Source organism: Primulina eburnea, chromosome 16, assembly GCF_022965805.1.
Source record: "Primulina eburnea isolate SZY01 chromosome 16, ASM2296580v1, whole genome shotgun sequence".
In the NCBI taxonomy this organism is placed as follows: domain Eukaryota; kingdom Viridiplantae; phylum Streptophyta; class Magnoliopsida; order Lamiales; family Gesneriaceae; genus Primulina; species Primulina eburnea.
The window spans coordinates 1,130,317-1,156,204 of NC_133116.1; the positions used below are offsets into that span (position 1 = coordinate 1,130,317).

Sequence of the window (25,888 nt, forward strand, 5' to 3'; positions counted from 1 at the left end):
CAAAAATCATTTTTTTTAAATATTAATCTTCAAGACATGAATCAACTTCATTTTCAAGCTTTCAGTGTATGAAGATGTTGTATTGGCGAAATTGAAAAAACAGTAGACTTTAAAGAAGAGCAGTCCGTTGCATGCCTCCTCTTTCCCCTTATCATCAGCACTCTTGGCAATGTATCCAGGGATTTTCTCTTTAATCTTAATCAAGAACCCTTTCTTCTCCTTGCCCTCAACAGTGGCGCACCCAACAACCTCCAGTTTTGGTGGTGGCGCCGTCGCTTCCTCGGTCTTCTTGCCGCCGGGAAGCTTCTCCTTTATCTTGTCCAAGAAGCTCTTCTTCTGCTCCGGTTCAGAAGCGGGGATATGATCATCATACTTCTCAATATGTACATTAGTTGGTCCCTCACCTTCTGCATTGTTCTCTCCAGATAATTTTTCTTTAATCTTTTCCTTTAAACCCTTCTTCTTTTTCTTCTTTTCTCCTCCTTCCACCGCTTCTTCCTCGGAACTTGACTGCATATTATGAGTGATCAAGAATATACAAATACTTCATAAATATACCATTATTAATGAAGAATTGACGTACGAATGAAATGAAAACCAGTATATATATAAACACTAGTATAGGAGGCACAATCAGAAATTTATAACTTACGGAACTGCTAGAGCTGCTGGTTCGGTGGAGCTTCTCAAATAGCCCAGCATACTTTGTTTCCTCCTCCTTTGGCTCTTCCTTTTTCTCCTCGCAAACCTGAACTTTTTCTTCGAAATGAGAGGCTATCACCTCCTCTTCACCCTGCTTCTCCTCCTTTTTCTTACCCAGAAAATCAAACAACCCACGATCGCCGACCTCCACGGCTGCACTCTCCCCTACATTCACTGCGGCGGGAGTGGCGGGTATATCACTTGGCTCATCGTTCTTCCTCTCGAGGTGGTGGTAATCGGCCATTTTTTCAATATCAATTTTCACTCAAGTGGAAAATAATCGTTGGGACTTAAACAAGATGCAAAAGAAGATTTAGTTCAGTGATTTTGAATGTGAAACACGGTGGGATTTATAGAGGATTTACGACGCGGAATTGACGCGATTAAGATTAATTCGTAACGTTTGTACGACGTGTCAGCTTCTTGCTTTGATCCGAGTTGATTTTTTTTGGAAAATGTTATTTATTACAAATAAATGCATTATCTTTCTTACTGTTTTATAAAATGTGGAATATTTTCATTAATGATATATACATCATGCATATCTGCAATTTTTATGATACGATACACCTCTAGATTGTATTCTTGCAAATTATATTTCGAATTTAATTTGATAAAATTCAAAAATAATATTTATTTCATGTTAAATTCATTATTTTCCATTTTATATTATTGTCATACACGATTAATACAAATATCCAATATGTGACGTCATAGAGCATATAAATTGGAAGATCCGTCTGGAACAACAGAATCTCATGTTCATTTATCCATCCAAATCACACATCTGAGGCTCTTCCCTTCTATAAGTAGATCAAAAGCTTTGTTGATGTCTTCAAAACTAACCTCATGAGTCACGAACTTGTCGAGTTCCAATTCCTATATGCAGGTAAAACACGACTCAAAAATCATCCGAATATATTATTATATCATATCGCGTTGCAAAAAGTCGAGACAACAACGTGTGCACATGATGATAATAACTACCTTGTCCATGTAACGTTTGATGAGAATTGGGATGTCGGATTTCGGTTTGACGCCTCCAAATAAGGATCCCTGTACTGTTTTTCCAAGAACGACGACTTCATTTGAGCTGAACGAGATTCGTGCACCTGGCTTGTCGACTCCGACAACAATTGTCTTCCCCCATCCCTGAAATTAAAATTTGAGGGTCAGTTAGATGCAGTACAATATGATGTTGGACAGAATTTATAAACACAGCATAAATAATAGCATAATCAACGCACATATACATTCATACATATATGCAAGTGTGTAAATGTATACAAAGCTACACATATTTATGACTGTATAGCAGTTGCACCCTCCCCTTTCGTATTTCTTATCCAAGTTGAGTGGTGTCAGTAAATCATATGTATGATGCAGGAGAGTGATCGAATGAGTAAGAAAATCAGTATAAACTAGCATCTGTAACGACGATTGGATCGAGTCATTAAAAAGGAAATAGAAGTTGTTTTAGGTAAAAGAAAACCATTCGGCAACAAGCAAAGGCTTCCTCAACCAAGGATGCCTTCCCAACACATTCGAAGCAGTAGTCCGCTCCTCCACCGGTCATCTCGTTAACTATCTGAAAAAATACAAAAAAAAAAAAAAAAGAACTCAATACTTGCAGATATTGTAGCTCATCCTCACTTGACAAAGCAAAAGCAACAATTTGTTTTAGAATTTTTAACGAGTGGTTTTGTACCATTTCTATCTTAAGAAAGAAATGTACAAGACTAAGGAAGCATGCAATGCAAAAAAACATCAAGGTTGTTTCTTTCCTCGAAATAGATCCTATCAGAGTCTCTGAACACAAGAATATACACTCGAGTTAAGTAAACTACCTGGCTTACAGGCTTGTCACCGCCACTACTTGAGTCGACAAAATCAGTCACACCAAATGATTTAGCTGTATGGTTGGTTTGGTTTGTTAGAATTTACGCACGACTCATAGTTTAGAAGTATATTGAAGATAATGAACTCACCTATTTCAAATTTTTGGGGGTTCACATCTATGCCTATTATTCTCCCCGCGCCACATAATCTTGATCCCTCAGCAACCTTAGGAATAACTCAAAGTCTCAAAATATCCCGACTCGATCAAAAAGCAACAGAAAAGAACCAAGGGCAGGAAACTCTCTTACGGCTAATCCTATTGATCCCAGTCCAAAGATGGCAACTGTTGATCCTGCTTCAACATTTGCTGATCTCCAGGCAGCTCCTACACCTTTAAAATACATAAAAAAATAAAATTTTAAACTTCTTGACCAAAGATATGCTATTTACAACCACCTTAGAGTATGACATCTGCTTTGTACTACATGTTAATATATTATAGATGGTGATAGGAACACAAACTCAAACCTGCCTAGGCGCAATCATGGCGACATATCGACTACCACACATATGTTAGTAGGGGCTGTTTTTACCTGATTTTCCTCATCTCATAGTCAATGTGTTTGGCTAAGTCGAAATTCAACATACCTGTTGACACGCCACAACTAAGAAGGCAAGCCCGGTCTGGAGGAACTGTCGGATCGACTTTAGTGATATTAGCAACATGCACAACTGTGTACTCGATAAAACTAGACACAAATAAGAAATGATATAATGTTTCTCCATTAAGATTAGTAAATCTGCTAGAACCGTCGTGCATCCATGGAGAGATCTTGAAAGGATACGTAGAGCAAAGATTACTTTTATTTGATTTGCAATCCGCACATTCAGCACATTCTGATATAAATATCGGGATGACCATATCACCTTCAACAAAGCCATTCACTCTCTCGCCCACACTCTCAACTACACTGTCAATGCATAGAAGTCAAACACTCATGTTAAAAACATTTACAAACAGCTTAATTTCTTTTTCTTTTTTTTTTTTTGAAAAAACAATTCATCTCCAGCTGCATCGATCTACCCCATTTTCAGGAGTAACAAACAAAATTTATGATCTCTAGACAAGTATTATCTTCATTCAGACCTCATATGACATATAGTTGGATTTATCTGCTCATCCATTCTTACGATTGCTCTGAAAATGCATTAAATTAGTTCATAAATTTATGTTTGCCTCCCGGAAGAACATTAAACGAACCCCAGCAAAAAAATATTTTCATTCCGTTTAAAATGTCCACATTATGAAATGAAATAAAATATAAGAGGGAGACTGATGAAAATTACCCAATAGCTTCATGTCCCAGTATTCTTGGATAACAAGCAGGATGATCCTTCACAACGGTAAACGAATAATGACCAAAAAAACCACAAGATTCAATTCAACAACTATCGAAGACACAAACTTAACAACGATTTCTTTCATATTGAACATAAACTAAGTTCCATGATCCGAAAACAAGTCGTACACTTACTTCCAATTTCCAGAAAGTGACGTCGCTGAAACAGAGAGAAGTGCAGATGATTTTAATTCGAACTTCTCCAAATTTTGGAGGTAGCCACGACCACTTCCTCTATCACCAGAGGCTCCCCTGGCTTCCTGGCCAGCGCCCCTGCACCCACAAGTTTTACACACTCTAAAACACATCTTGTGTGCGTGCGAGTATAAATAAATCCCATAAATGATAAGCGAAAAATAAAATGGCTAATAAATCTTTGTGACAGAATGCGCATGGCATACCTCTGCATCTGATGGGTTTCCCGGCATTTTCACCCAACCGAGCATTGGTGATGCTTTCCATTTCTTGATGATGCTCCAGTTTCTGCAGCAGTCGTTATATTTATTTATCATATATTAGGATTGGGTGATCTTCATCTTTTTGTGGTTGGATTGGGCAGGCAATACACATCCCAAGGGGGGTCCTGAATCATATAATTTATTTTTTCATTTATGAGACAAGTACCTCGTATCAAATCATCCAGCAACGATATATTTGGAATGTGAATTTTTTATTTTAACAAAGTGAAAATGCAGTCGATATTTATCGTTACAGAATAAATTTTCAGGATAATTTGATATTTTACGAATCATGTTAATCAGAAAAATTACATTTTTTAGAACACTTAAAAAATATTGATAAAAAATCGAACTGTGATCATTTATTAAATATTTACATGTTACACTAACTCGTACATATGCGGAAGAAGATTGTAAAGTTTTTGATCATATCAGTCGAATTCGAATTTGTTGAATAGTAATTTCTTCAAATTATAAATTGAAACCATACTATTCAGCAACAAAAAGTATTTATATAAAACCAAAAAACAAAATTTGTACAAGAACGTGCAAATGGTTGAGTATCTAAGTGGCATGGTGAACCAAAAAATAGCTCTGAAATAATGAGTGACCAATTAAGTTTGAACGTTGACAGCCGGAAAGCGTTCATGTTACTTATGGGATAATATACACACACACTATATATATATATACACACACACTTATTTCCTCGGGTTCTCTATGATACTTGTTGTTGGTAAATGAGATTCTACCTACGTGAACACTATCCTCACTTCATTTTAACGGTTAAGATCTTGCCACACATACAATTTCAAAAAAAAATGGGTCTTATATATGAATGAGCAAATCTTGATCATACATCCTATCATGATGACAATGCTCACAATATTGGTAAGATAAAATAAATCCTTGTTGAGATAGTTAACAAATCATCATTTATTGCCCGAAGGTTTACTATTTTTTTTAATCTTATTATAGAGGGTGGAAGGACTCGTCGTTACGATGAAAAAACAAGATGAAATCATTAAGATGAAATCATTAGAGTTAAAGTTCGATCTCAAAAGCTTACTATTTCAACCAATTCGTTGGTTCATTAGAGTTAAAGCTCGATCTCAAAAGCTTACTATTTCAACCAATTCGTTGGTAGGCCGATTTCCTATCGTCCCCGGGTAATCTATAAGTTTATAACTATTTATCAATAAAATCAACAATAAAAAATATAGTTATAGATTTGTAGGAGTCAACCACCCACTTTTTAATTCCGCGAGTAATGTCCCGAAACAAGTCAAGGCCCGGGTCTATCTGAAGTGATTAAATGAAGTATGAGTCTAGAGAGCCTTGATGGGGACCCTACAAGGCTTCGTACAGCTTCTTAAATTAATATAGTTTTTTTTTAAAAAAAAATAGAGTTGGATAATATAATTTTGTATTGGACTGACATTATATTTCTTATTAATTTAGTGGTGCAAAATGTTCACTGTGTGCCGGTGCAAAATCTATCTAATTTCTATATTTCGAAACTACTAATATTTTCTTTATCAACAAAAGTCTAATTGTTTCTTATTTTTGTAGAATATTGAAAATCAGATTCAGCTTTAAAATGTTAGCACCCATGATCAATTTTCATTTTGGAGGTTGTCAAGATAATGAACATATTCTCAAAGTCCATATATACAATTTTCGAAAACTACGTCCAGTGTATATGAGATATCTAACACATGAGCGTAAGTTTTATTTGACGTAAGTGGGTGGCTTATAAGACATGACTCTGATACAATGTTAAGGTTTTAGACTCCAGCTTAACTTCATCTCAAAAAAGAGCTCAAAAGAAAGCATTGTCCAAGTCTATATACAATTCATAAGAACTTAATATAGTCGATGTGAGAAATCTAACACATCAATCAATAAACAACTGGAGTTATAAGATTTTTTTATTGTAATGACCATATGCTTTTTCCGGTCTTGAGCTCTCTCTGGAGCACTCTCTCTTACGAACTTTCTTAAAGAATATCTCCATCCATGAAAAATGTGTTACTTTCTTCTTTTCAGAACTCAACCTAAGACGTTCATGATAAGTATTTAGATTCATGGAATTTGATCTAACTCAACCAAAATGTTAACTTAATAAGAAATGATTATTTTGTTCATATATACAACTTTCAAAATTTTAATTGAGAGAAAATATCTAACAAAAACGATTAATTAGACGTGCAATTTTGTTAAAATATTTTTAAAAAAAAAATCATGTGAAACAAAAATTATCTTATATCATTGCATACTATAAAATCAAATTATCTTAATATTTAGTTTGATTTTTATTTAATTACTTACATTTGATATCATAGATACTAACGTTGTAAAACTGCAGAATATTCAACGTCAAATAATTAATTTCTCTGAAACTTTTGGTGCCTAATACCAAACCACAATAAATGAGACGACATTAGGTTTGGGTCTAACGTGTTTATATGATGTGGATATGTGAATCAAACACGGGTCTCGAGGTCGGGTAAGTGTCAATTTTGGGTCCAAATACCTCTATATGTATCCGACCCGTTAAGGTTTTAATAGTACTATATATAATAGTAAAGAATTTGTGTGTCTTTATATTTGTAAAACGAGAAATGATACAAAGGAGAAATATATTTTTAATCATGCTTTATGAATTAATATAGCAAACTATATTACTTAACAAATTTATCTCATTTTTTATCCTTACTTTTAGATAAAGATTAAAACTTTTAAAATATGTTGACATATCCTACAATGTTCGGCTGTTCGCTGGGAAAATTATAAGGTCAATGTACTTCGTATAACTTTAGATAATATATTTGTATATGAATAATACATTATAGTATTTCAATAGAACACAGAACTTTATTTTATTTTTTAAAATAAGCTCTGTGATTGTTTGTTTAAACGTTATAAATTTTTTTTTTTATCATATTCAATATTAAACATGGTTTTTTTTAAAAAATATTAATTTATTTTACACCTTGTACAAAAAATACATAATAGTTTGTAATTTTTTCGTAAAACTTTACAAAAAAAAATTATTACTATGATAATTTCTTAAATTAAATTGTTGTAACGAATTAAATTATTATTTGTTGCATAATAACAACAAATATACGACTAGTTAGTGTTATTTGTAAAACAGAAGAATTATATATAAAAAACAATGTCAAAATATAATATTGATACCATCTAACATGTAATTTTTTAATAATACTATTTCTATTTAAAAAATGATACACTTGTTTTTGATTTTTGTATTTTTTTATAAATAATATTGTTCTTACTATTATTATTTTTTCTCAAAAAAGAAGGGCTGTTTTTTTTTTAAAATATATTTTAGGAACCGGGGTTAAAAATCCCGGTCACTGTTATTTTCGGAGAAAGGCCGGGACTAGCAACCCGGGCTCTTTAAATAAACCGCAACTACCATAATTATATTTTCTTGCCCATTTTTAATTTTCACGATCGTCGGTTCAGGGACGCCGCCGCGATACTCAGCTTCATCGCCGATTAGGTTCTTTTTCTTGAAATGAAAATATGGAATCAACTGTGAAGAATTTATGATTGATTTGGTGTAGAGAGGAGCTGAAGTGTTCAAGCCGAGGTCTTCGGTTTGTGGCAAGTGGATAGAGGATGATAACACGATCGAATTTGGTGGAGCAGTTGAGAGAGTATCAGATTCGATCAAAACATGATTGGGCTTCAGCTTCTTTTTTCTCATCTACCTCCAATCTCGGATCTTCGAGGTTTTCCATTACCCTTTTTATTGGTTTGTTTGAAGTTTATGATTGATTCAATTGGGTAATACTGCTTTACTTGATTCGAGAATTCGGAAATCATGTTAGAGATTGGTTGATTCGTGAAATGCTGAGAAAAAAAGCTTGCGTTTTTAAATCGTTTTTCATGGTTTTTAGTTTATTCTTATAGACGGATTATCAAACATGCTGATTAAGTAATCCATTAATGAGCTGGTACGTTTTTCGGGCCAAAATGTTATTATCTTGTTAAGAAGAGCACTGAAGAAGAACTTTAATCATGTATTCTTGACTTCCCACGAAAATACTTCGTATTGGAAGTGTACAGCATAGGAAAATGGGGAAACAACTGGCAACTGGGTATTGTTTGTTGAATTCATTCACATGTCAAATGATGTTAAAGTTGACACGTGAACCTATGCTCTCCTAGGAACACAATCAGAGCCTAATAATAATCTAAATCTCCTCAATTACAGTACATTTCTTTGTAGGCACTTTTTTCTCAAATTACTCAGTGATTCAGTATTAGAGTTGCATGAGAGAACTGTTGCCTTATGTTACCATTGGCTATGAGTCTAAAGCACAGGGATTATCTCAAAATGAAATTTAATTTGCAAATGTGTAAATACAATAAAATTTAGTTAATGGCTGTAAGTCTTTTCACATTCATGAACTTGCCGGCTACAGAGTCTGTAATTAAATTTGAAAGCAACATGTATTCTCAGATCTCAAGTAATGTGTGTATTACTTTCAGTTTATATCATGTAGTTTCTTGGGAAAAAAGTGACATTCGGTGTGTGGAAGTAGAATTTTATTTTCTATTTCAGATATGTGAAAATGGCTTTGCTTGTCTCGTGATGAAATATGATTGTGTTCATTCTATTGGTTTGTGCATTTGATTTGAGTTGTTCGCCCGAGTTTTTGTCGGTTTCTTTTCTACGTATTCTTTAGCTCCCTTATATCTCTTTTCTGCTCAGTCATTAATCAATTTATTTACTTTTTGATCCAAATAAGCTATTTGCTTTCATTATGGCTTTTGATGTGATATTTTTACATTTTTTGTATTACAGGGTTGATGTAGCATCCTTTGTCATATGGGAACTTGTGATTCTAGCATTCCTTGTTTTCTCCGCAGTTGCATTATATTTTATGCACTTGATGCGGGCCATTATTTTGTTATGTATCACCCTGCTCTTGCTTCTATGCATGAAAATTACAAAGCAAGTGAGACTGGCTCGAAAGAAGAGGCGAAGGATGCTTCTTCCATTATCTATGTAGTAAGTTGTGAGAATTCTTGAACCATTTATTTACTTTTCCTCAATTTCCTACGTATATTCAATTAAATCTTACTGATTAGCGAACGTAGTTGGTGTGTAAATTCAATTCAAGTATCTGGTTTCCTCAATTATTCCATGTTTTTGATCTACTGTTAGTTCTCTTATGCACGCTTTTGCTCTTCTATTATATAAAAGTGCACCTTGGTAGGGACTGTTATCTGGTAATTCAGCAGACTCATAATTTTCTTCACCCCTATTCGAAAAACGTTGGAGATCTTGGATTTTCATCACATTCGTCTCCATTTCTCAAGATCCGTTTTCTAGCCGAATATGCATCCTTCAGGCTTCAGGCAAGAATCTTATCACTCAAGAAGTTCTATCACTTAAATGACCAACTCCAATATTATTGCAGATTTTTTTACTGTGGTTTAAAGAAATGGACTTCAATTCCTTGTGTTGCTATAGTCCATATCGCTCCAAAGACTAGCAAAACACTCAACAACATTCCAAGAGATCCAAGCGACCAGTTTAGGCACCACATTCCAGTATACTTTTGAGGTTTCTTTATCCTGATCCACATCAAGCAGGGGTATGCTAGAGTGAGTGGTAGCGCAATGCCTCCCAGTAAACCAGCCAGATCTTTCAGGAACGGTAGCGCGACTGAGATGAAAAAAGCAAGGCAGCCAAAGAAAATACGCAGCCCGGTTCTAAGCCACCACGGGCATGGTCCATTCTTGTTGCTGGTGTATCTAAACTCAAGATTGTCAAAAACTGGCATTGCGTATATCTGAAATGAAGTCAGGCTGTTGATTACCACGAACAGACTTGTTAATCCCAGTATTGCCCTGGATATATCATTTCTATGGTATTTGTCTAATGCACTCAACATGCCTCCATTTGCCGGTATCTGGGAAAAGACAATACAGTCAAAACGACAAAGGGTAAAAGACGGATTACTGAGAAAGTAAGAATTAGCCCCAATTTTTATAGATATTTTTTATTCGCTTGGTTCTCCTTTTTTTTTTCCCCTTTTTTTTGGCTTACCAAATTTCCATACGCCCAATAACCCCCTATTGCCATTGGAAACAAGCAGCATGCAATGATCAAGTATGAAAACTTCACCCCTTTCCACATTGGCACTTGCGACGGGCTCTTTAGATTCGAAGGCATTGTACCCTGAATACATGACACAACTGAATGAATTACATTTCAAAATGACACTGATTTTCAGGTTTTAGAGCAGTTCCTTCATGGACGTCTCCATCGGATCGTCTTGGGTCATATTGTGTATGATATTCGCTACTAACTCAACGGTGCAACCAACCAAATAATCCCATGGTAGCTACACCGAGTGCATGATTTTGAAAACGGTAAATTTAGTAGTTCGAAGTCAACATAAAAGTGAAATAATAAAGTATAAAATATCACCACCAGAAATATGCCAAACTACTAATTTCTTAAATGATGAACTTGTTTCTGGCTGACCACAAAACAAATTAGCCAGTGTGATCAGTGACGGAATTAGAATCGGTACCTGAATTTCTAAGACAAGATTATGTCCCCTGAAAGCAAAGGCGATGATCCCAAGTGCATTCAAAACGCTGCAAATTTTCGACATTTCCGATTGCATCTCCATGGGTTCATACGATACTCCCAAGGGCTTTGTTTTCGAGATAGACATAGTCCATGTCAAAGTGCAATACGTTACAGCAGTGATCGCACCAATCAGAGAAACCCCAGCGATGGAGTTCAGATTTGGAAGCTGCGCTAAAATCACGGCTATGCACACAAAAATAAGGTACCACTCGAACGTTGAGAGTGAATTGGCGTTGCAAGTTGTACCGCATACAGTGTGGAAAAAGATTTTCAGTGTGTCACCTCCGATCATTATTAGGCTAACACAGGTGCCACCAGCTAGGTACAGAGTTGGGAATAGGGCTAGAAATTTTCCCAGCTTTTCCCCTGGAAATTTCAAGAGGAATCTGTTACTTCATACTGCTAAAAAAATTTGGACTGCACACGATCAAAAGTAAAACAAAGACATAGGGAAGACATGATGCGTGGGGGGAGGGGTGCAAACGAGTTGAGCTGTTTGTAACATGGTCACAGTTCGATATGAACTTGGTTTTGATCAAGGTCATATCTAGTTTGAGTATCTTTTTGGTCGAATTCACGAGTTACTGTCTCAGCGTCTGTATATATAAATTTTAAAAATTAATTTATAAAATCAAAGACTCCCACTCTAAAATTACTAGACTTCAAGCTTTTCAACATTTCCACTCGATATGGAATGGTAAGATTTTGATTCCACAACGAGGACTATTTAAGTTTCGAAATTTCTAATAAATATAAGCTTTGATTTTTTTAATAAACTAAGAGGATTTATCGAGCTGTTTTATATACAGGGAACATAGTTAAGATGAATCTATCCATTTTTTTACGACAAATACATTCAAAAAACTCTGACGATGGGATTCGAAGTGAAGCTTCACCTGGATGAAACATATTAAAGTTAAATGCAGTACATATAAATGTATACATACATATACACTTACCAAAAGCCGCCATTGATAACCCGAGGTATCGGCTGTAGCGCGTCCCAGGAACTGATTCATGTAGTTGAATCAGCAACCATAACGTGTACAATTGCCAGATAAAACACAAACACAGGCTCACAATTCCCCACACCCTGAAAACAATTAAAAACCAAACTCCTAATCAGATGAAACCATCCCAAATACATTACATGCATGGTTCCTACAAAACTAAACGAAGGACTTACATACCAACCAAGAGCAGTAAAGGCAAGAGGCAATACAAGGGACTGGAATCCGATTCCGGAGCTAAGCGTATGAAATGCCGCGTAACAGGCGTTCCCATTTCGGGATTCAGTGATTGGAAGCCATGAATCCTGGGGATCAAGCTTGGTGATATGCCCCACTTCCGCTAAGCATGTTTGCATGCCGGATATAGCCTTTTTCACCGGGCTGGCTAAAGGAGTCATCATTCGGGCCACGGCAACAAACGGGCTTTCAGGTGTCTCGGGATTGGAATGAAGACTTTGTGATGGAGCATTTGGGAAAATTATTGGCGACGTGCTGGATTGTGATCGCGAGTTCTTGTTTTCCACGAGCTGGCTCATTATATTGTAAGTTGGAACAAGATTAATTTGGGAAAATGGAACTAATTTGTTGAAGTTTATATAGGAGAAACATATCACATCCACTTTATATATATATATATATATATATATATATATATATATATATTTTGTAACAAATTCGTTTTTGATATTTAATTGAAAATTGGAAGTGATATGAAATTAATCATTGTCCGGTGCATGTCTTGGTTAAATTAAAGTATAAATTGATCGGTACTCTTTGACTAACCCCACTTTGGCTGCTGTGTTTTTTTTAACGATAAAGCTTGAAAAGTAAAATTAAAGAGTAATTAGGCATCTACGTCGTTTTATTTATTTATTTTTTCCAATAGTTGTGAGATTTCATCAATTTTCGAAACAATCTACTTCAATATTAGGGTTTATCCACTCATTAAATTGAAACTTCTAGTATTATCACAAATGGTTGAAACACACATCTAACAACCAATACAACACTGGTGAAGTAAGGTAATTGAATCCAAAACTCTTCAAACGATATTGACAAGAAACGGTCGAGTGATTTGATAGAATCCCTTGATAATATTTGAAGATATGATGATTGTTATTTGAGGAGTAGACCATTGAGCGGTATATATTTGGCGAAGATTAAAAGTACTTAGAAAGATTTTCAGAGAATGATCATGTAAAATTTTATAGTTTTTCTCTTTCTCTCATCTTGCCATTCTCTATATATAGTGCTTCTTGCATCTTTTCATTCAACATATAGCTTAATAACTGAGCATTAATGCAATAGTGTTATCGTCGTCTTCTTTTTCTCTTCTTTTTCTGATTTATTGTACACTTTAATTAATAAACAGATACTGACAGCAAAAAATAACTAGCTCTGCGTGTAGACTTTTAAAAAAACTATCTGATATACTGATATTCTATTTTGTCGTGCATGATCATTCTACTAACTTTTCTGATAAAGTAGGTGAGATTCTTGTAAGTTGTGCGACTTGTATTTGAAGATAATTTTACTCGATCGTTTATTAATGTTTTTGTTAAGATTTGAACTTGGACCTAACTCAACTCCAAAAGCTAGCTCAAGGGAGGAGGATTGTTCAAGCCCATATATACAATTCTCAGGTTATTGAACCAACCGATGTGGGACAATTAACACACCGCTCTCACGCCCAGGAATGAACATCTGGAGCGTGGAGTTTACAAATGACCTAATTTTGGGCAGACAAATGACCCAATTTTGGGCAGGGTGGCCTAATTATAGACAGTCCAACACATAACGGTGGAACCCGGGCTCTGATACCATGTTAAGATTGAAACTTAGACCTAACTTAATCCCAAAAGCTAGCTCAAGGGAGGAGGATTGTCCAAGCCCATATATACAACTCCTAAGTTATTAACCAACCGATGTAAGACAATTAACAGTTCTCATATAAAAGAAGCAGTAGTTCATATGCCACAAACTAGTGCACAAGAGTAGTAGAATATGTAAATATGTTGCTGAATGAAGCGGTGGAATAATTTAACATTACATAACCGGTTAAATTGATTCTTATAAAGTAGTCTAATACTTATAATACACAGTAGTCAGTAAACAACAATTAGATCTAATATAATAAGTTATCATTTGTTATGAGAAAAAATCTCAAGTAAATAATATACATTATACTAAGTCCAAACAAATTTCCTTGTAATTAGAATGCTTCTTCACTTTTGTTTCCTCGTACGTAGATCAAAATTAAGATCTCCAAATATTAACAGTGCACTGTGTATAAATTAAATACGTACACTTAACGAATTGGTACAAACTTCTTTTCACGATGAAAATAAAAACGAGCTAGGAGATGTCGACTTATGTTTGCTTTGCTTCGAAATTAAATTGCAAGGAAATTTCTAGGATTTTTTCCACGACGACTTTAGAAGAAAAGTGAAGTCTAGGGAAAATTTCAATTTTATAAAGTTATATATTTTTTTTTCTATTTTTCTTCTCAATGCTGTAAAAATTGAGTTTTAGTTATGTATATTTCAATATTTGACAATTTTATATTTTTTGATTTTGATCTTTAGATATGTATTTTTTAATATTTGACCATTTTAGCTTTTTTTTTTTTAATCAGAAGTACCAGTATTTTTTTACAAAAAACTAATATTTTTTCATGGATCAGATCCGGTTAGAGATTTGTCTTACATAATCGACTCGTGAGATAATCTCATACGAATTTTTGTGTAGTAAAATCTGAAATAACTATATATATTATTCAAGGGCATTGAGGCCATAAGGTGAAAGAAGAATCATATTATTATATATTATTGGAGGGTCGTTAAAACAAGAAACGACCGTAATTTTTTATTTTTCTTTGAAACTACAAATTTCAAAATTTTAAAATATATTAAATTATCCATATATTAATTTCTTTTGGTACTATATAAGATTTGGATCATCTACTCTGGCTGAAAACATAATATTTGGTATTGTACACTTTTTACATGAGATGAGCATTTGATCATCGACAAAAACTTGTGTGAGACGGTCTCACGGGTCGTATTTGTGAGATAGATCTTTTATTTTGGTCACCCATTAAATATTACTTTCTATTAAAAAGTATTATTTTTTATGCTAAAATATTACTTTTTATTGTGAATATGAATAGGGTTGACCTGTCTCACAGATTATGATCCATGAGACGGTCTCACATGAGACTCACTCGTTGATCATCTGATTGATCTCACACAGTATCAGATAAATTTGAAAAAATATCATATGAAACGAGATGATTAGCAAATCATCTCGTGTAAAAAGTGCACAACACTATATCATGTGTTTTCAGCCGCAGATGATCCAAATCCCACTATATACGTTCAACATTTGGGTTTGCAATCCTGAGACCATGCATGTGTTTTCAAAATAACAAGGTTGATGCAAGAACTACAATGAAATTTCTCGTGTCAACTTTTTATGATACACATCTATTAAAGGTAAAGTGGAAACTCCGATACTTTTGAAAAAGGCATGAGACAGACCACGACCGAGTAAACAAAGGTATCTATTTTCTTGTTTTGTGTTTGAAAGGATGAATTTGATTTAAATAAATTGTTTGATTTTTTTTAATGTAATATTTCAAATATATCGTAACTATTGCGTTTCTCTGAATCATAAAGTTGAAGAGTATGTCTTTTGTGAGACGGTCTCACGAATCTTTATATGTAAGACGTGTCAATCCTACCGATATTTACAATAAAAAGCACTACTCTTAGCATAAAAAGTAATAATTTTTTTATATATGACTCAAATAAGAAATCTGTTTCACAAAATACGATCCGTAAAACCGCCTCACACAAGTTTTTGCTAAAATTGAATATGAAACTCACCCTAAATAAGTTCATTCAAACATTTAAAATAAATATAAAATTATGATTTCAAATAATTTAACCCAAATGTAGAATTAGAGCAGTTGATTAATACATTTATTTCAAAATGAACTTTAGAATGTGAGATGTATATATTATGTTTCAAGTTTGAATGGATCTTAAAATTCTATGGATTAATATAATTTGGAAGCAAAAAAAAAAGCTTGTGTTCTTTTATTTGTAAAAATGCATGTACATATATATTTATTTCTTTGTTATTATTAAAAATCTTACTTTTCATTTGAAGATCGGGGTGGATAAAAATTTGTAGATGTTATGAAAATATTAATTAACTAATATATTATTAGGTCTAGATCTTCTATTTCTAATAAATTAATAATTTTATGTTGAGCTCCATTTAATTCGAAATGGAATCCATTTTTGGCGAAAGCTCTCCCACTTACATTTTTTTTAATGAACGTAACAATTTTTGGGTATGCAGCAGGTAAACTAATTAATCGGCTAATATAATAGCTTGTAAACCACAATAGTCATATTATACTGGACAATACATGTATAACAAGTTCGTAAGAAAGAGTGTTGGCTGAGAGAATCAAACTTCTGACAATTAATCAAACACATACATACTCTATCAACTCGGACAATTTTCATGACTCCCACTTATATGATATGCATGCCTATAAGCTATAGATCTATCTGGAAAAAAAAAGACTATTATATTATCATTTTGGTAAAATTTGTTTGTTTGTATAAAGCACTCTTTGGTGGCGTAGCTTTTTCTTTGCTTTAGTGAATCATTTGAATGGTAGTTGAAAACATATAAGATGGCTTAATAAGAAAGAAAATTAGACTATCTTCGTACAAGTATTTTAAAAATATTTTTAATGTTTTATAAATAAAAAACTTAAAATATGTGTTTGAATAAGATTTTTATAATTTTTTTATGAAAATATTTCTCTAATAATAATTTGTTAAGAATATATAACATAGAGATATTTATGTTTTTAAAATAAAAACGTGGATCAAACAGATAATAAATCGCAAAAAATAAAAAATGAGCAAAAAAGAAAATTACAATTAAAAGTTTTTATATAATAATTGTCCAATCACTTTTGTTGAGCGCAATAATTGTCTTTACTGGGTAAAACGATTGAACTATGACGCTTGTGTTGTTTAAAAGATTTAAGTTGCACATTTACCACTAACTATAGTTTTTGATATAGTGGCAAGTTCTCGGTCCTACAACTTTCTTAATTATTTTCAACTATAGAAACATTTTTAATAATTGACCAAACATGTATTTATTCTTTAAAAAACTTTTAAAACCTTTTATAAATTTCTTTTTGTAAAAAACATTTTACAAATACTTGTCCAAATAGAACCTAGATTGTTTTGAAGCCATCTTGTTCATACCATTTTTTTCCTCCAAAATATCCCTTCCCAATAGAGCCATTACTCGTGAAATAAAACAAAGTATAATAAATTATAACTTCAAATATTAAATTAAATAAGAAATACACTAATATCATTATATTCATATAATTTTTTTATATATTAATCTAAAACTATATTTTAGATGAAATTTAATTCATGTGCACCTGTCATGTGCGAATGTGGACTAATGCTAAAAATAACTCTGAAATTGCCATAGGCACCTCGGCCATTTTGGAATCCATGTCACCCACCCACACATTTGAATTTTTATTATCACTACTTAAAAATTGAAGGCAAATTAATAATCAAGTATTAATTTAATTTTTAATATATATTATACAACCGATGTCTTTCATAGTACATATAATTGAATTCATTAATGCTAACAATACTAGTAAGATGAAAATATTTCTATTGATACGAGACTTTTTGCGTAAAATTCAAAGTAAATATACGAATGTTTAATCGAAAAATAAACAAAATCGTATAATCCTAGTGGTATAAATTTAATTACAAAACAATGGGAGAAAATGAAATAACATATAAGTATGACGAAAACTTATGTGAGACGATCTCACGGATCGTATTTGTGAGACAGACCTCTTATTTAGATCACCTATGAAAAATTATTACTTATTATGCTAAGAGTATTACTTTTTATTGTGAATATGAGTAGGGTTGACCCGTCTCACAAATTATGATCCGTGAAACGGTCTCTCACATGAGACACACTCAATAACATACAAGTATTGGTGCGTGGGACCATTCAGCTTCCCTCAAGAGAATAGAGTAGGTCTCATGGGAGACCGTCTCACGGATCATAATCTGTGAGACGGGTCAACCCTACCCATATTCACAATAAAAAGTAATACTTTTAGCATAAAAAGTAATACTTATGCATGGGTGACCCAAATAGGAGATCCGTCTCACAGATACGACCCGTGAGACCGTCTCACACAAGTTTTTGTCAAGAGAATATACGTAAACACGGATTTATCATATTCTCTTCTACCGTTGAAGTGCATAGGATATATCCAACTCTGCCCTAAACCCAAACAATTATTGGAGAAAATGTAGACTTTTGTTTGTATATCAATCAATCTTATACACACACATATATGGGATAATTAAACTTTATTATAAATATCAGTTAGTTTTCATCCATAAATTCATTATCCAAAATAAGACGTGCCAGAAAGAAAACAAAAAAAAAAACCTTGACTCCTCGACCTAGCCTACATGCTTTAAAAATAAGGAAAGTTGATGAAAAATCCTCAATCAAAATATTTTTTTGGGTTCACTCCCTACCTATAAAATTGTGGTACTATGTCATACAAAATGTGGTACACTTCATGTGGAAATGTGATACTAAAAAAGTACCCAAGGATTGAACACAAAAAAAATTGACGACTTAGGACTGAAAGCTAATTTTTCCTTGAAAATACCGAACTAGTTTTTTTAGAATTATCACTGTATGGAGGCTGCCAGGATACTTATTTATTTATTTTTAAATAAATTTTTTTATTTTTATTTAAAATTGTTAAGTTATCAATTCCACGTCAATCGAAAATTATTTCAAGTATTATATTAAGTGAAAAAACAATTTATTTTTGTGATACGTGATGTATATTATATATAAATTATCAGAAACCAAGAAATCAATTTTTTTTATCAGTTATGAAAAAAAATTAAAAAAATTGAATAAATAAATAATAATATATAGGTTGTAAAATGAATTTATTATATAATGTTAGATATATTTTGAAACGGGTTTTTTCTTTGGATTTTTACGTATGGCATACGATACAAGATGCCAACCCACTTCACACGTTAATAATAATGAGGAGGGCAACAGGGACGGTTGGCCGGCCAATAATAATTTCCATTCCAACACTGTTACTACTTCACAGTTCGAGCTCCCTCTCGAATGGCGACTAAGGGGAAGGTGGCTCAACTGCTAGCTTTGTCCATGTGCATAACTCTCCTGTGCGTCCATGCCGGGCAGCGAGAGCTCAGATTTGACGGTGAAAGGGGAGAGTTCAGGATTCTGCAGGTGGCGGACATGCACTACGCCGACGGGAAGATCACTCCTTGCGAGGATGTGTTTCCATCGCAGATGCCTTCCTGCTCGGATCTCAACACTACTTATTTCATCCGCCGTTTGATTTTAGCAGAGAAGCCTCACCTCATTGTTTTCACAGGTTCGAATGACTCTTATCATTCCTTCTCATTCAGGAACGGGACGGAGCCATAAAAACAAAATCGGGTACGAGAAAAATATATTAAAAATTTCAGGGGGTTAGAACAAATTTGAGAACCTAATAACTAGTCGATCTCTTCACCGAAATTATGGAGCATGGTTGATTAATTGATTTCTTTGTTGTAAATACTTGTGTTGGAGTACTGTCGTCAAAATTCCGTATGGTTAAATCAGAAAACTTGCGGTATGATCAATAATACGAGCAAATAGTTGTGGTGAGAAAATCGGATAACTATCTTCGTAGACGTATAGGGTTTGGGATGAAGTCTCACAAGTCTTGTTTAGCTCGTTTACTTGTTTACCTGCCTAAATATAAACTGTACATGCATGTGCATTTATTTATATACGTTTTTACGCCCGCAAGGGTTAAGAATTGCCGCTGTGAAGTCACTCCTGACGGCGAAATTCTCATCAATGCATTATTATTTCCTTGTTCATCGCATCTTTTGTGATGACTTATGGGATGTTGATACAGGAGATAATATTTTTGGGTTCGATGCTACGGATGCAGCATCGTCCATGGATGCAGCCTTTGCTCCAGCCATATCGTCCAACATACCATGGGCCGCTGTTCTTGGAAATCATGACCAAGAATCTACATTATCAAGGGAGGGTGTGATGAAATATATCACAGGCTTGAAAAACACTTTGTCTCAGTTTAATCCTTCTGAAGTTGATGTAATTGATGGATATGGGAATTATAATTTGGAGGTTCATGGAGTTGAAGGTTCTAGTTTAGCGAATAAATCAGTTCTTAATCTATACTTCTTGGATAGTGGAGATTACTCGAATGTTCCGTCCATTCCTGGCTACGATTGGATCAAGCCTTCTCAGCAGCTTTGGTTTGAGCGTACTTCACTTAAACTTCAGGTACTGGAGAAGAGCTGATTCAGCTATAGGTACTCTGCTACAATTGTTGTCAATGTTTGTAATGCACTCAGAATATTCAACAAGTGTATGAAAACCATTCCGAGTACGGCGTGGGCAATGTGTCTAGTCCTATTGGGTCTTTGTTAATCTTCATGTTTAATGAGTGCGTGAAAGCCATTCTGGGCATGGCGTGGGCAATGTGTAGAGTCCTATTGGGTCTTTGTTAGTCTTCATAATATAATCTCAATTCCTTGCTTGAAACTTTCACGATTTTGCTGCTATTCTTTTATCTGACATCAAACAACCGGCTTTGTTATTGCAGAGGAGTTACATGAAAAAGCCAGAGCCTCAAAAGGGTCCTGCTCCAGGGCTTGTGTACTTTCACATCCCGCTGCCCGAATATGCAAGCTTTGATTCATCTAACTATACTGGGGTGAAACAAGAAGGAATTAGTTCTGCTTCTATGAACTCTGGCTTTTTCACAACCATGGCGTCAGCAGGGGATGTGAAGGCCGTTTTCACAGGTCACGATCATCTTAATGATTTTTGTGGTGAGTTGGCTGGCATACATTTATGCTATGCTGGAGGATTCGGCTATCATGCTTATGGGAAGGCTGGATGGTCTAGGAGAGCAAGAATAGTGGTTTCTTCTTTAGAGAAAACAGAGAATGGATCATGGGGAGGAGTCAAGTCTATTAAAACATGGAAGCTTTTAGATGATGAGATTCTTACTGCTATCGATGGTCAGGTGATATGGAGCAAGAGCTCCAATGGTAAGCCTATGATGCATTGACTGTTATTTCTTCAAAGAATGATCATACAATGATCAATGGGCGGGGAGAATGTTATAGATCAGCCTGTTTATATTACTCGGAAAAGCTAGGTGTAGATGTTAAAACGATTCAAAGAGCTGTGTAAGAATTGTTGCTGTTTGATCATATCGAATATGAAGAGGCAGACACTCGTGATTGTATCATTAACGTGGAAATCTATTATGTAGGATCTTGTATCGAATATATTTTTACTGGAGACCAAGATTTTGGTTTGATCCCTTAGAATGAGAGATTGAAGAGTAAGTTTCATGACTCATTTTACTTCTTTTTTTCGCTTTTCCTAGTAAATGACTGATAAACAAGTCCAGAATCTTGGATTTAAATTGTAAAAATGTGTCTTTTTTTAATTGATTTTACCTGGCATCTTTGTAGCTACAAAAAGTAAGAGTCAGTTTTTTATTATCAAATACAGATTCCCCGTATTCCTTCTGCGACATAGTGATTCAAGTTCGTGTTGTTAAAAGATTCGAGTGAAAATGTTAAAATGGACATTTTTAATTGATTAGATATTCCATATCTTCTTTAAGTATGCACTTTCGACAATGCCTGATTATAATTTTGGCTAACAAAAATGCACTAAGTTTTGAATCTTTTATATTGTGAATAATTTATATATATATATATATATATATATATATGGTCCTAAAGAATAATTTTCGTTTCTTTCGTCTTATTTTTGAAATTATTTAAACAATTTCTTTTCCTTTTTCAAAGGTGATCATCGGTCAAATTTTATTTTTGTCTTTTTCTTTATTTTTTTATAATCTTTTTCATATCGAAAGGGCATAGTAACTATTTGTGTGTGTATATATATGTATCTATATATTTGTATATATGTATGTATTGAAAAAATATTTAATATTAACTTAAATACATTTAAATTATTTAAACAAAGAGATACCAAATGAAATGAGAGAAGGGGTTTTGGATTTTTATAAATGGGGGTAATTAAGTAATTTGTAGTATATTTTATCATTAGATTAAAACTATCACACCTTTTACTAAGGATGTTTTATCCTTCTAAAAATGTATTTATCAAGGGCTCATGATATTATCATGGGCTTTTTAAAAACGTACCAAACGTGGGATAAAGCGGATTATTTATCAATATTACAGTATAATCTGTATCAATATAGACACAACCATATAGATTATAGAGTATGTATAACTGACTGAAATTTGAGGCAAAATGGGACTACTAGTTGTTGAGGATGTTAAGAAGTGAAAATCTAGTTCCGACCACACTTCTAAATAAATCTTGTCATCCCACTTCGATTTCCTGTATTATCAGTTCCGATTACTTCAACTGATTCAGGACATTCTGCCCAGCAGTAATGCCCATACTTTTCCCTGATTTGTTGATGTCAACATTACACAAGCCCTCATCCTCTTTTTGTGGCTTAGTTTGAGAATGTAAGCGGTTTGTCTGATTGAACTTTGGAAGAAACGACCAGTTTCTCTTCTTGTAGCTACCCTTTTCCCCTGACACAAGTATCAGTACGGATCTTAGGACCAAGAAACCGAATGCTTCCGTTACTTTAAGGTTTGTGGCGATAGCTTTAAAATCATCGCCTTTATCTAGAAGTGCTGCCGAATTCTGCTTGAAGCTCTTCAAATTCTTGATGTAGTTATAGACCATTTTGTTAATCTTATTTCTTGAAACCATGTAAGGATTGATTCCCTCTGTTGTTGCAGTTTCTCTTCTATTTCTCCTGATCCACGATTCAAGTTCTTGAACAGATTCTATCACACTTCTTCTCTCGCAAATCCACAAAGATCGACGAGTGCAAGATACTCATCAAGCAATTCAATGGCCCACTTTCCACATTTTTCATAGGAAAGACCTTGCTGGATTGAAGGAAGCTTCATCATATTATTGATGGCTTCATTCAAATCTCTGAGGCTTGCCAAGTTTGCACAAACGGAAGGGGATAATACTGATGTAGCTTCCTAACCCTTTAACCCTGTGAAAACAATCTTTGACATCGATTATAGTGGGATGGAATTTAGATGGAAAACTGTTGGATCTAACGTGCGTATTCACCATCTCTATGTGAAGCTTTTTGGTCGAGCCTAAAAATTTTAGTCTCTGAACAACATGCCGAGGATCGAAGCGATCTATTTGGCACCTCAGATATATATAGCAAGACATACCTCTGGGAATCGAAACAAAAAAGGTATATGTTGAAAGATGAATCTCGATAATAGGGAACTCTGCTACATTAACATGTGCTGTTATTGAAGCACAAGGAATCTTGACAGCTAATAGGTTGATATAATATTGATGTTAGTGTTGGTAATGATCTCCAGGAAACATAGGGAATATTGCATGGAGTGTACACGAGGAAAAAAACAAGCATTTTAGGTTCTGTATTAAAGCAAGATGCACGGTGGCTTATTTAAAAAAGAACATGCGTTGCTTCCTTTAATCATAGATGTATTATAAGGAAAAAGAAATTACAATTCTCAATTTTGATCATTATAAAACTGGTAAGTTGCCATCTATGATATATTAAACACTTGTTAAGAACAAGGGGAATCTTGACAACCTCACCCAGCATGGAAATGATCACACTCTTCATCGGCATGCTGTTGCACGTTTCAGGACTTCGTAGACCTATCAACAGGATAAATTTGATGAGATGCAACTATTTTATATTTCGGCGATGAATTTTATAAGTACTTTTAACGCATTTCGTTTATTTTTAAATTGTCAGTAATATTTCGATACATGCGATTCTTGTGCACATTGTTAAGGGAAAAATACGAGAGGAGAAGAGACGAGGAATATAATTTAGAAAATTTCAACAGCGTCAATATTTAAGCCTGTATTTTCAAGTAAAAGTAAAATTATATGTAATTCAATTTTTTCCCCTCAAAATTTATTCCAGTATGTTTAATGTACGTTTGGAATCTTTTTGACTTTTGTGGCACAAACTCCTTGCAGGGAAAGGATAAGTAACTTAGAGAACAGAGCTGAGGTTTAAAATTTCATCAACTGAATTCTATTGGTGAGAGAGCATTGAGTTTTCAGATTTATTATTTACAAAAGTATACAGATTTATCTTGCGGTCAAAAACCGGCTAATGGCTCAGAGCATTAAGAAGAGAAACTCTGGTTTTCACTAAACTCCTAAAGAAAGATTCTAATCCCTCTTCAAGATCCTGTATTGTCACTTCTGATGATTTCAGTTTCGTCAACAGATTTTGCTTTGTAATTTTGTCCATCCCTTTTTGCAGCATGCTGACATTCAATGCATACAACATATCTCCACCATCCATTTCTTGCTCCATCTCATCACGTACACGGTTAGTTTGGGCGAGCTTCGAAAGCAATAACCAACTTCTTTGCTTTGATCTTCTCTTTGCCCCGGACATGAGTATCAGCGACAGATTTCAAAACAGACGAAGAAATAGCCTCCGTTTCTTTTAACACTGTCACGATGGCTTTAAGATCTTCTGCATTTTCTAGGAGTGGTGTTAAGTTCTTGTTGAAGCACTTCATGTTCTTGATGTTGTTATTGATCATTTGGTTAATCTTCTTTCTTGAGGCCACGTAAGAATTGACGTCCATTGCTACGGCTGTTTCACCTCTGTTTCTTCTGATGGAGGATTCGAGATCTTGAACGGATTCCTTGGTTAAGGAGACAACATCTCTCGAAAATCCACAAAGATCCACGAGCCCAAGTGATCCTTCAAGAATCTCTTCAATCCAAGTCCCACATTGGTCATGGGAGATGGCTTGTTGTATTGAAGGAACCTGAATCAGATTCTTGATTCCTTCGTGCAAATTAATGAGGCAAGCTAAGTTCGAACAAATGGATTTTGCCGAGGTGATTTCTGAGCCCCTTAACCAGTATAAATGATCTTGAATCTCATCCATTACTGGATGAGATTTAGATGGTAAACTGTTTGATCTAGAATGGAAATTAGACATCTTTTTGCTGAAACTGAAAATTGATATGTGAGGATGTACTTTTCGTTTTGGCTCTTTGCTAGAAATTCAGAATAGAGATGGAATGGTTGAATCTCTCTCTTAGGCACCAGCTATATATAAGGACTAAAGGAAAGAAAACAAAAGGAATCTGTTCCACCAACAATGTCTCAAAACTTCTGGAATTTGAATTAAACTTTATGTTGTTCGAGTTCCGTGTTCCCGTGTATTAAACACTCGAAGATGCAGAAAATCAATTGTACATATCTTGTGTATATTATATACATTGATCTTGCGTTAAAAATGTTATTTTAGTCATCATCGGGGAGCAGAATCATCAGGTATGCAATAAAAAATTTGTACACTTGCACAACAAGTATAGAGCATATTAAACAAACAATAATTCAGAGATCAGATCTTAAAATTGTCCCTTTTATTGATTGATCTATGATCAAGAACAATAGGAATCTTGACAGCCTTGTTCATGAAATGATGAATTTAAATTGTCTTTTATAAGAGAATTCATACTCTTTTGAGAGTAATTATGGTCAGCTGAGATTAGATTTTGCATTTTAAGAGTTCCATGATTTGAACAAAATGCAGGAAACTGTAACAC

General features: G+C 34.1%; 6 protein-coding genes across 6 annotated transcripts; 2 read left to right on the plus strand and 4 right to left on the minus strand.

Annotated features, from left to right (window-relative positions):
* LOC140816507 (uncharacterized) lies at nucleotides 1-1,125 on the minus strand. The gene is made up of 2 exons (XM_073175832.1): nucleotides 653-1,125; nucleotides 1-510 (listed from the first exon to the last, which is right to left on the minus strand). Exons 1-2 carry the CDS (start codon nucleotides 944-946, stop codon nucleotides 16-18), a joined length of 789 nt encoding a protein of 262 aa, XP_073031933.1. The 5' UTR covers nucleotides 947-1,125; the 3' UTR covers nucleotides 1-15.
* A 229-nt stretch (nucleotides 1,126-1,354) lies between these two features.
* Nucleotides 1,355-4,525, minus strand: LOC140816506 (alcohol dehydrogenase-like 7). The gene is given in 11 exon segments (XM_073175831.1): nucleotides 1,355-1,581; nucleotides 1,690-1,854; nucleotides 2,195-2,290; nucleotides 2,550-2,614; nucleotides 2,691-2,766; nucleotides 2,850-2,932; nucleotides 3,190-3,512; nucleotides 3,889-3,935; nucleotides 4,077-4,157; nucleotides 4,159-4,214; nucleotides 4,343-4,525. Coding segments are annotated over 11 exon segments (1,170 nt in total). The 5' UTR covers nucleotides 4,404-4,525; the 3' UTR covers nucleotides 1,355-1,464.
* Nucleotides 4,526-7,849: 3,324 nt separating this feature from the next.
* LOC140816686 (uncharacterized) lies at nucleotides 7,850-9,560 on the plus strand. The gene is made up of 2 exons (XM_073176084.1): nucleotides 7,850-8,163; nucleotides 9,243-9,560. Exons 1-2 carry the CDS (start codon nucleotides 8,051-8,053, stop codon nucleotides 9,448-9,450), a joined length of 321 nt encoding a protein of 106 aa, XP_073032185.1. The 5' UTR covers nucleotides 7,850-8,050; the 3' UTR covers nucleotides 9,451-9,560.
* A 263-nt stretch (nucleotides 9,561-9,823) lies between these two features.
* On the minus strand, nucleotides 9,824-12,613 carry LOC140816685 (lysine histidine transporter-like 8). The gene is made up of 5 exons (XM_073176083.1): nucleotides 12,236-12,613; nucleotides 12,005-12,138; nucleotides 10,984-11,411; nucleotides 10,494-10,625; nucleotides 9,824-10,356 (listed from the first exon to the last, which is right to left on the minus strand). The coding sequence occupies exons 1-5, from the start codon at nucleotides 12,589-12,591 to the stop codon at nucleotides 9,868-9,870; spliced, it is 1,539 nt and encodes a 512-aa protein (XP_073032184.1). The 5' UTR covers nucleotides 12,592-12,613; the 3' UTR covers nucleotides 9,824-9,867.
* Nucleotides 12,614-19,215: 6,602 nt separating this feature from the next.
* Nucleotides 19,216-21,582, plus strand: LOC140816338 (probable inactive purple acid phosphatase 29). Its single transcript, XM_073175545.1, has 3 exons — nucleotides 19,216-19,577; nucleotides 20,112-20,506; nucleotides 20,829-21,582. The coding sequence occupies exons 1-3, from the start codon at nucleotides 19,304-19,306 to the stop codon at nucleotides 21,297-21,299; spliced, it is 1,140 nt and encodes a 379-aa protein (XP_073031646.1). The 5' UTR covers nucleotides 19,216-19,303; the 3' UTR covers nucleotides 21,300-21,582.
* A 2,779-nt stretch (nucleotides 21,583-24,361) lies between these two features.
* Nucleotides 24,362-25,671, minus strand: LOC140817252 (uncharacterized). Its single transcript, XM_073176890.1, has 2 exons — nucleotides 24,650-25,671; nucleotides 24,362-24,582 (listed from the first exon to the last, which is right to left on the minus strand). The coding sequence occupies exons 1-2, from the start codon at nucleotides 25,273-25,275 to the stop codon at nucleotides 24,423-24,425; spliced, it is 786 nt and encodes a 261-aa protein (XP_073032991.1). The 5' UTR covers nucleotides 25,276-25,671; the 3' UTR covers nucleotides 24,362-24,422.
* Between the last annotated feature and the right edge of the window lie 217 nt (nucleotides 25,672-25,888).

Bases quoted from the DNA above. Each gene is read 5' to 3' on its own strand.
- LOC140816507 (XM_073175832.1), bottom strand. From the start codon at position 946: ATGGCCGATTACCACCACCTCGAGAGGAAGAACGATGAGCCAAGTGAT. The intron at 511-652 runs GTAAGTTATAAA...CATAATATGCAG, and splicing joins CCAGCAGCTCTAGCAGTTCC to TCAAGTTCCGAGGAAGAAGC.
- LOC140816686 (XM_073176084.1), top strand. From the start codon at position 8,051: ATGATAACACGATCGAATTTGGTGGAGCAGTTGAGAGAGTATCAGATT. The intron at 8,164-9,242 runs GTTTTCCATTAC...TTTGTATTACAG, and splicing joins TCCAATCTCGGATCTTCGAG to GGTTGATGTAGCATCCTTTG.
- LOC140816685 (XM_073176083.1), bottom strand. From the start codon at position 12,591: ATGAGCCAGCTCGTGGAAAACAAGAACTCGCGATCACAATCCAGCACG. The intron at 12,139-12,235 runs GTATGTAAGTCC...AATTGTTTTCAG, and splicing joins GCCTTTACTGCTCTTGGTTG to GGTGTGGGGAATTGTGAGCC. The intron at 11,412-12,004 runs GTAAGTGTATAT...TGAAATTTCCAG, and splicing joins GTTATCAATGGCGGCTTTTG to GGGAAAAGCTGGGAAAATTT.
- LOC140816338 (XM_073175545.1), top strand. From the start codon at position 19,304: ATGGCGACTAAGGGGAAGGTGGCTCAACTGCTAGCTTTGTCCATGTGC. The intron at 19,578-20,111 runs GTTCGAATGACT...ATGTTGATACAG, and splicing joins TCACCTCATTGTTTTCACAG to GAGATAATATTTTTGGGTTC. The intron at 20,507-20,828 runs GTACTGGAGAAG...TTGTTATTGCAG, and splicing joins GTACTTCACTTAAACTTCAG to AGGAGTTACATGAAAAAGCC.
- LOC140817252 (XM_073176890.1), bottom strand. From the start codon at position 25,275: ATGTCTAATTTCCATTCTAGATCAAACAGTTTACCATCTAAATCTCAT. The intron at 24,583-24,649 runs ACCGTGTACGTG...ATTGAATGTCAG, and splicing joins TTCGAAGCTCGCCCAAACTA to CATGCTGCAAAAAGGGATGG.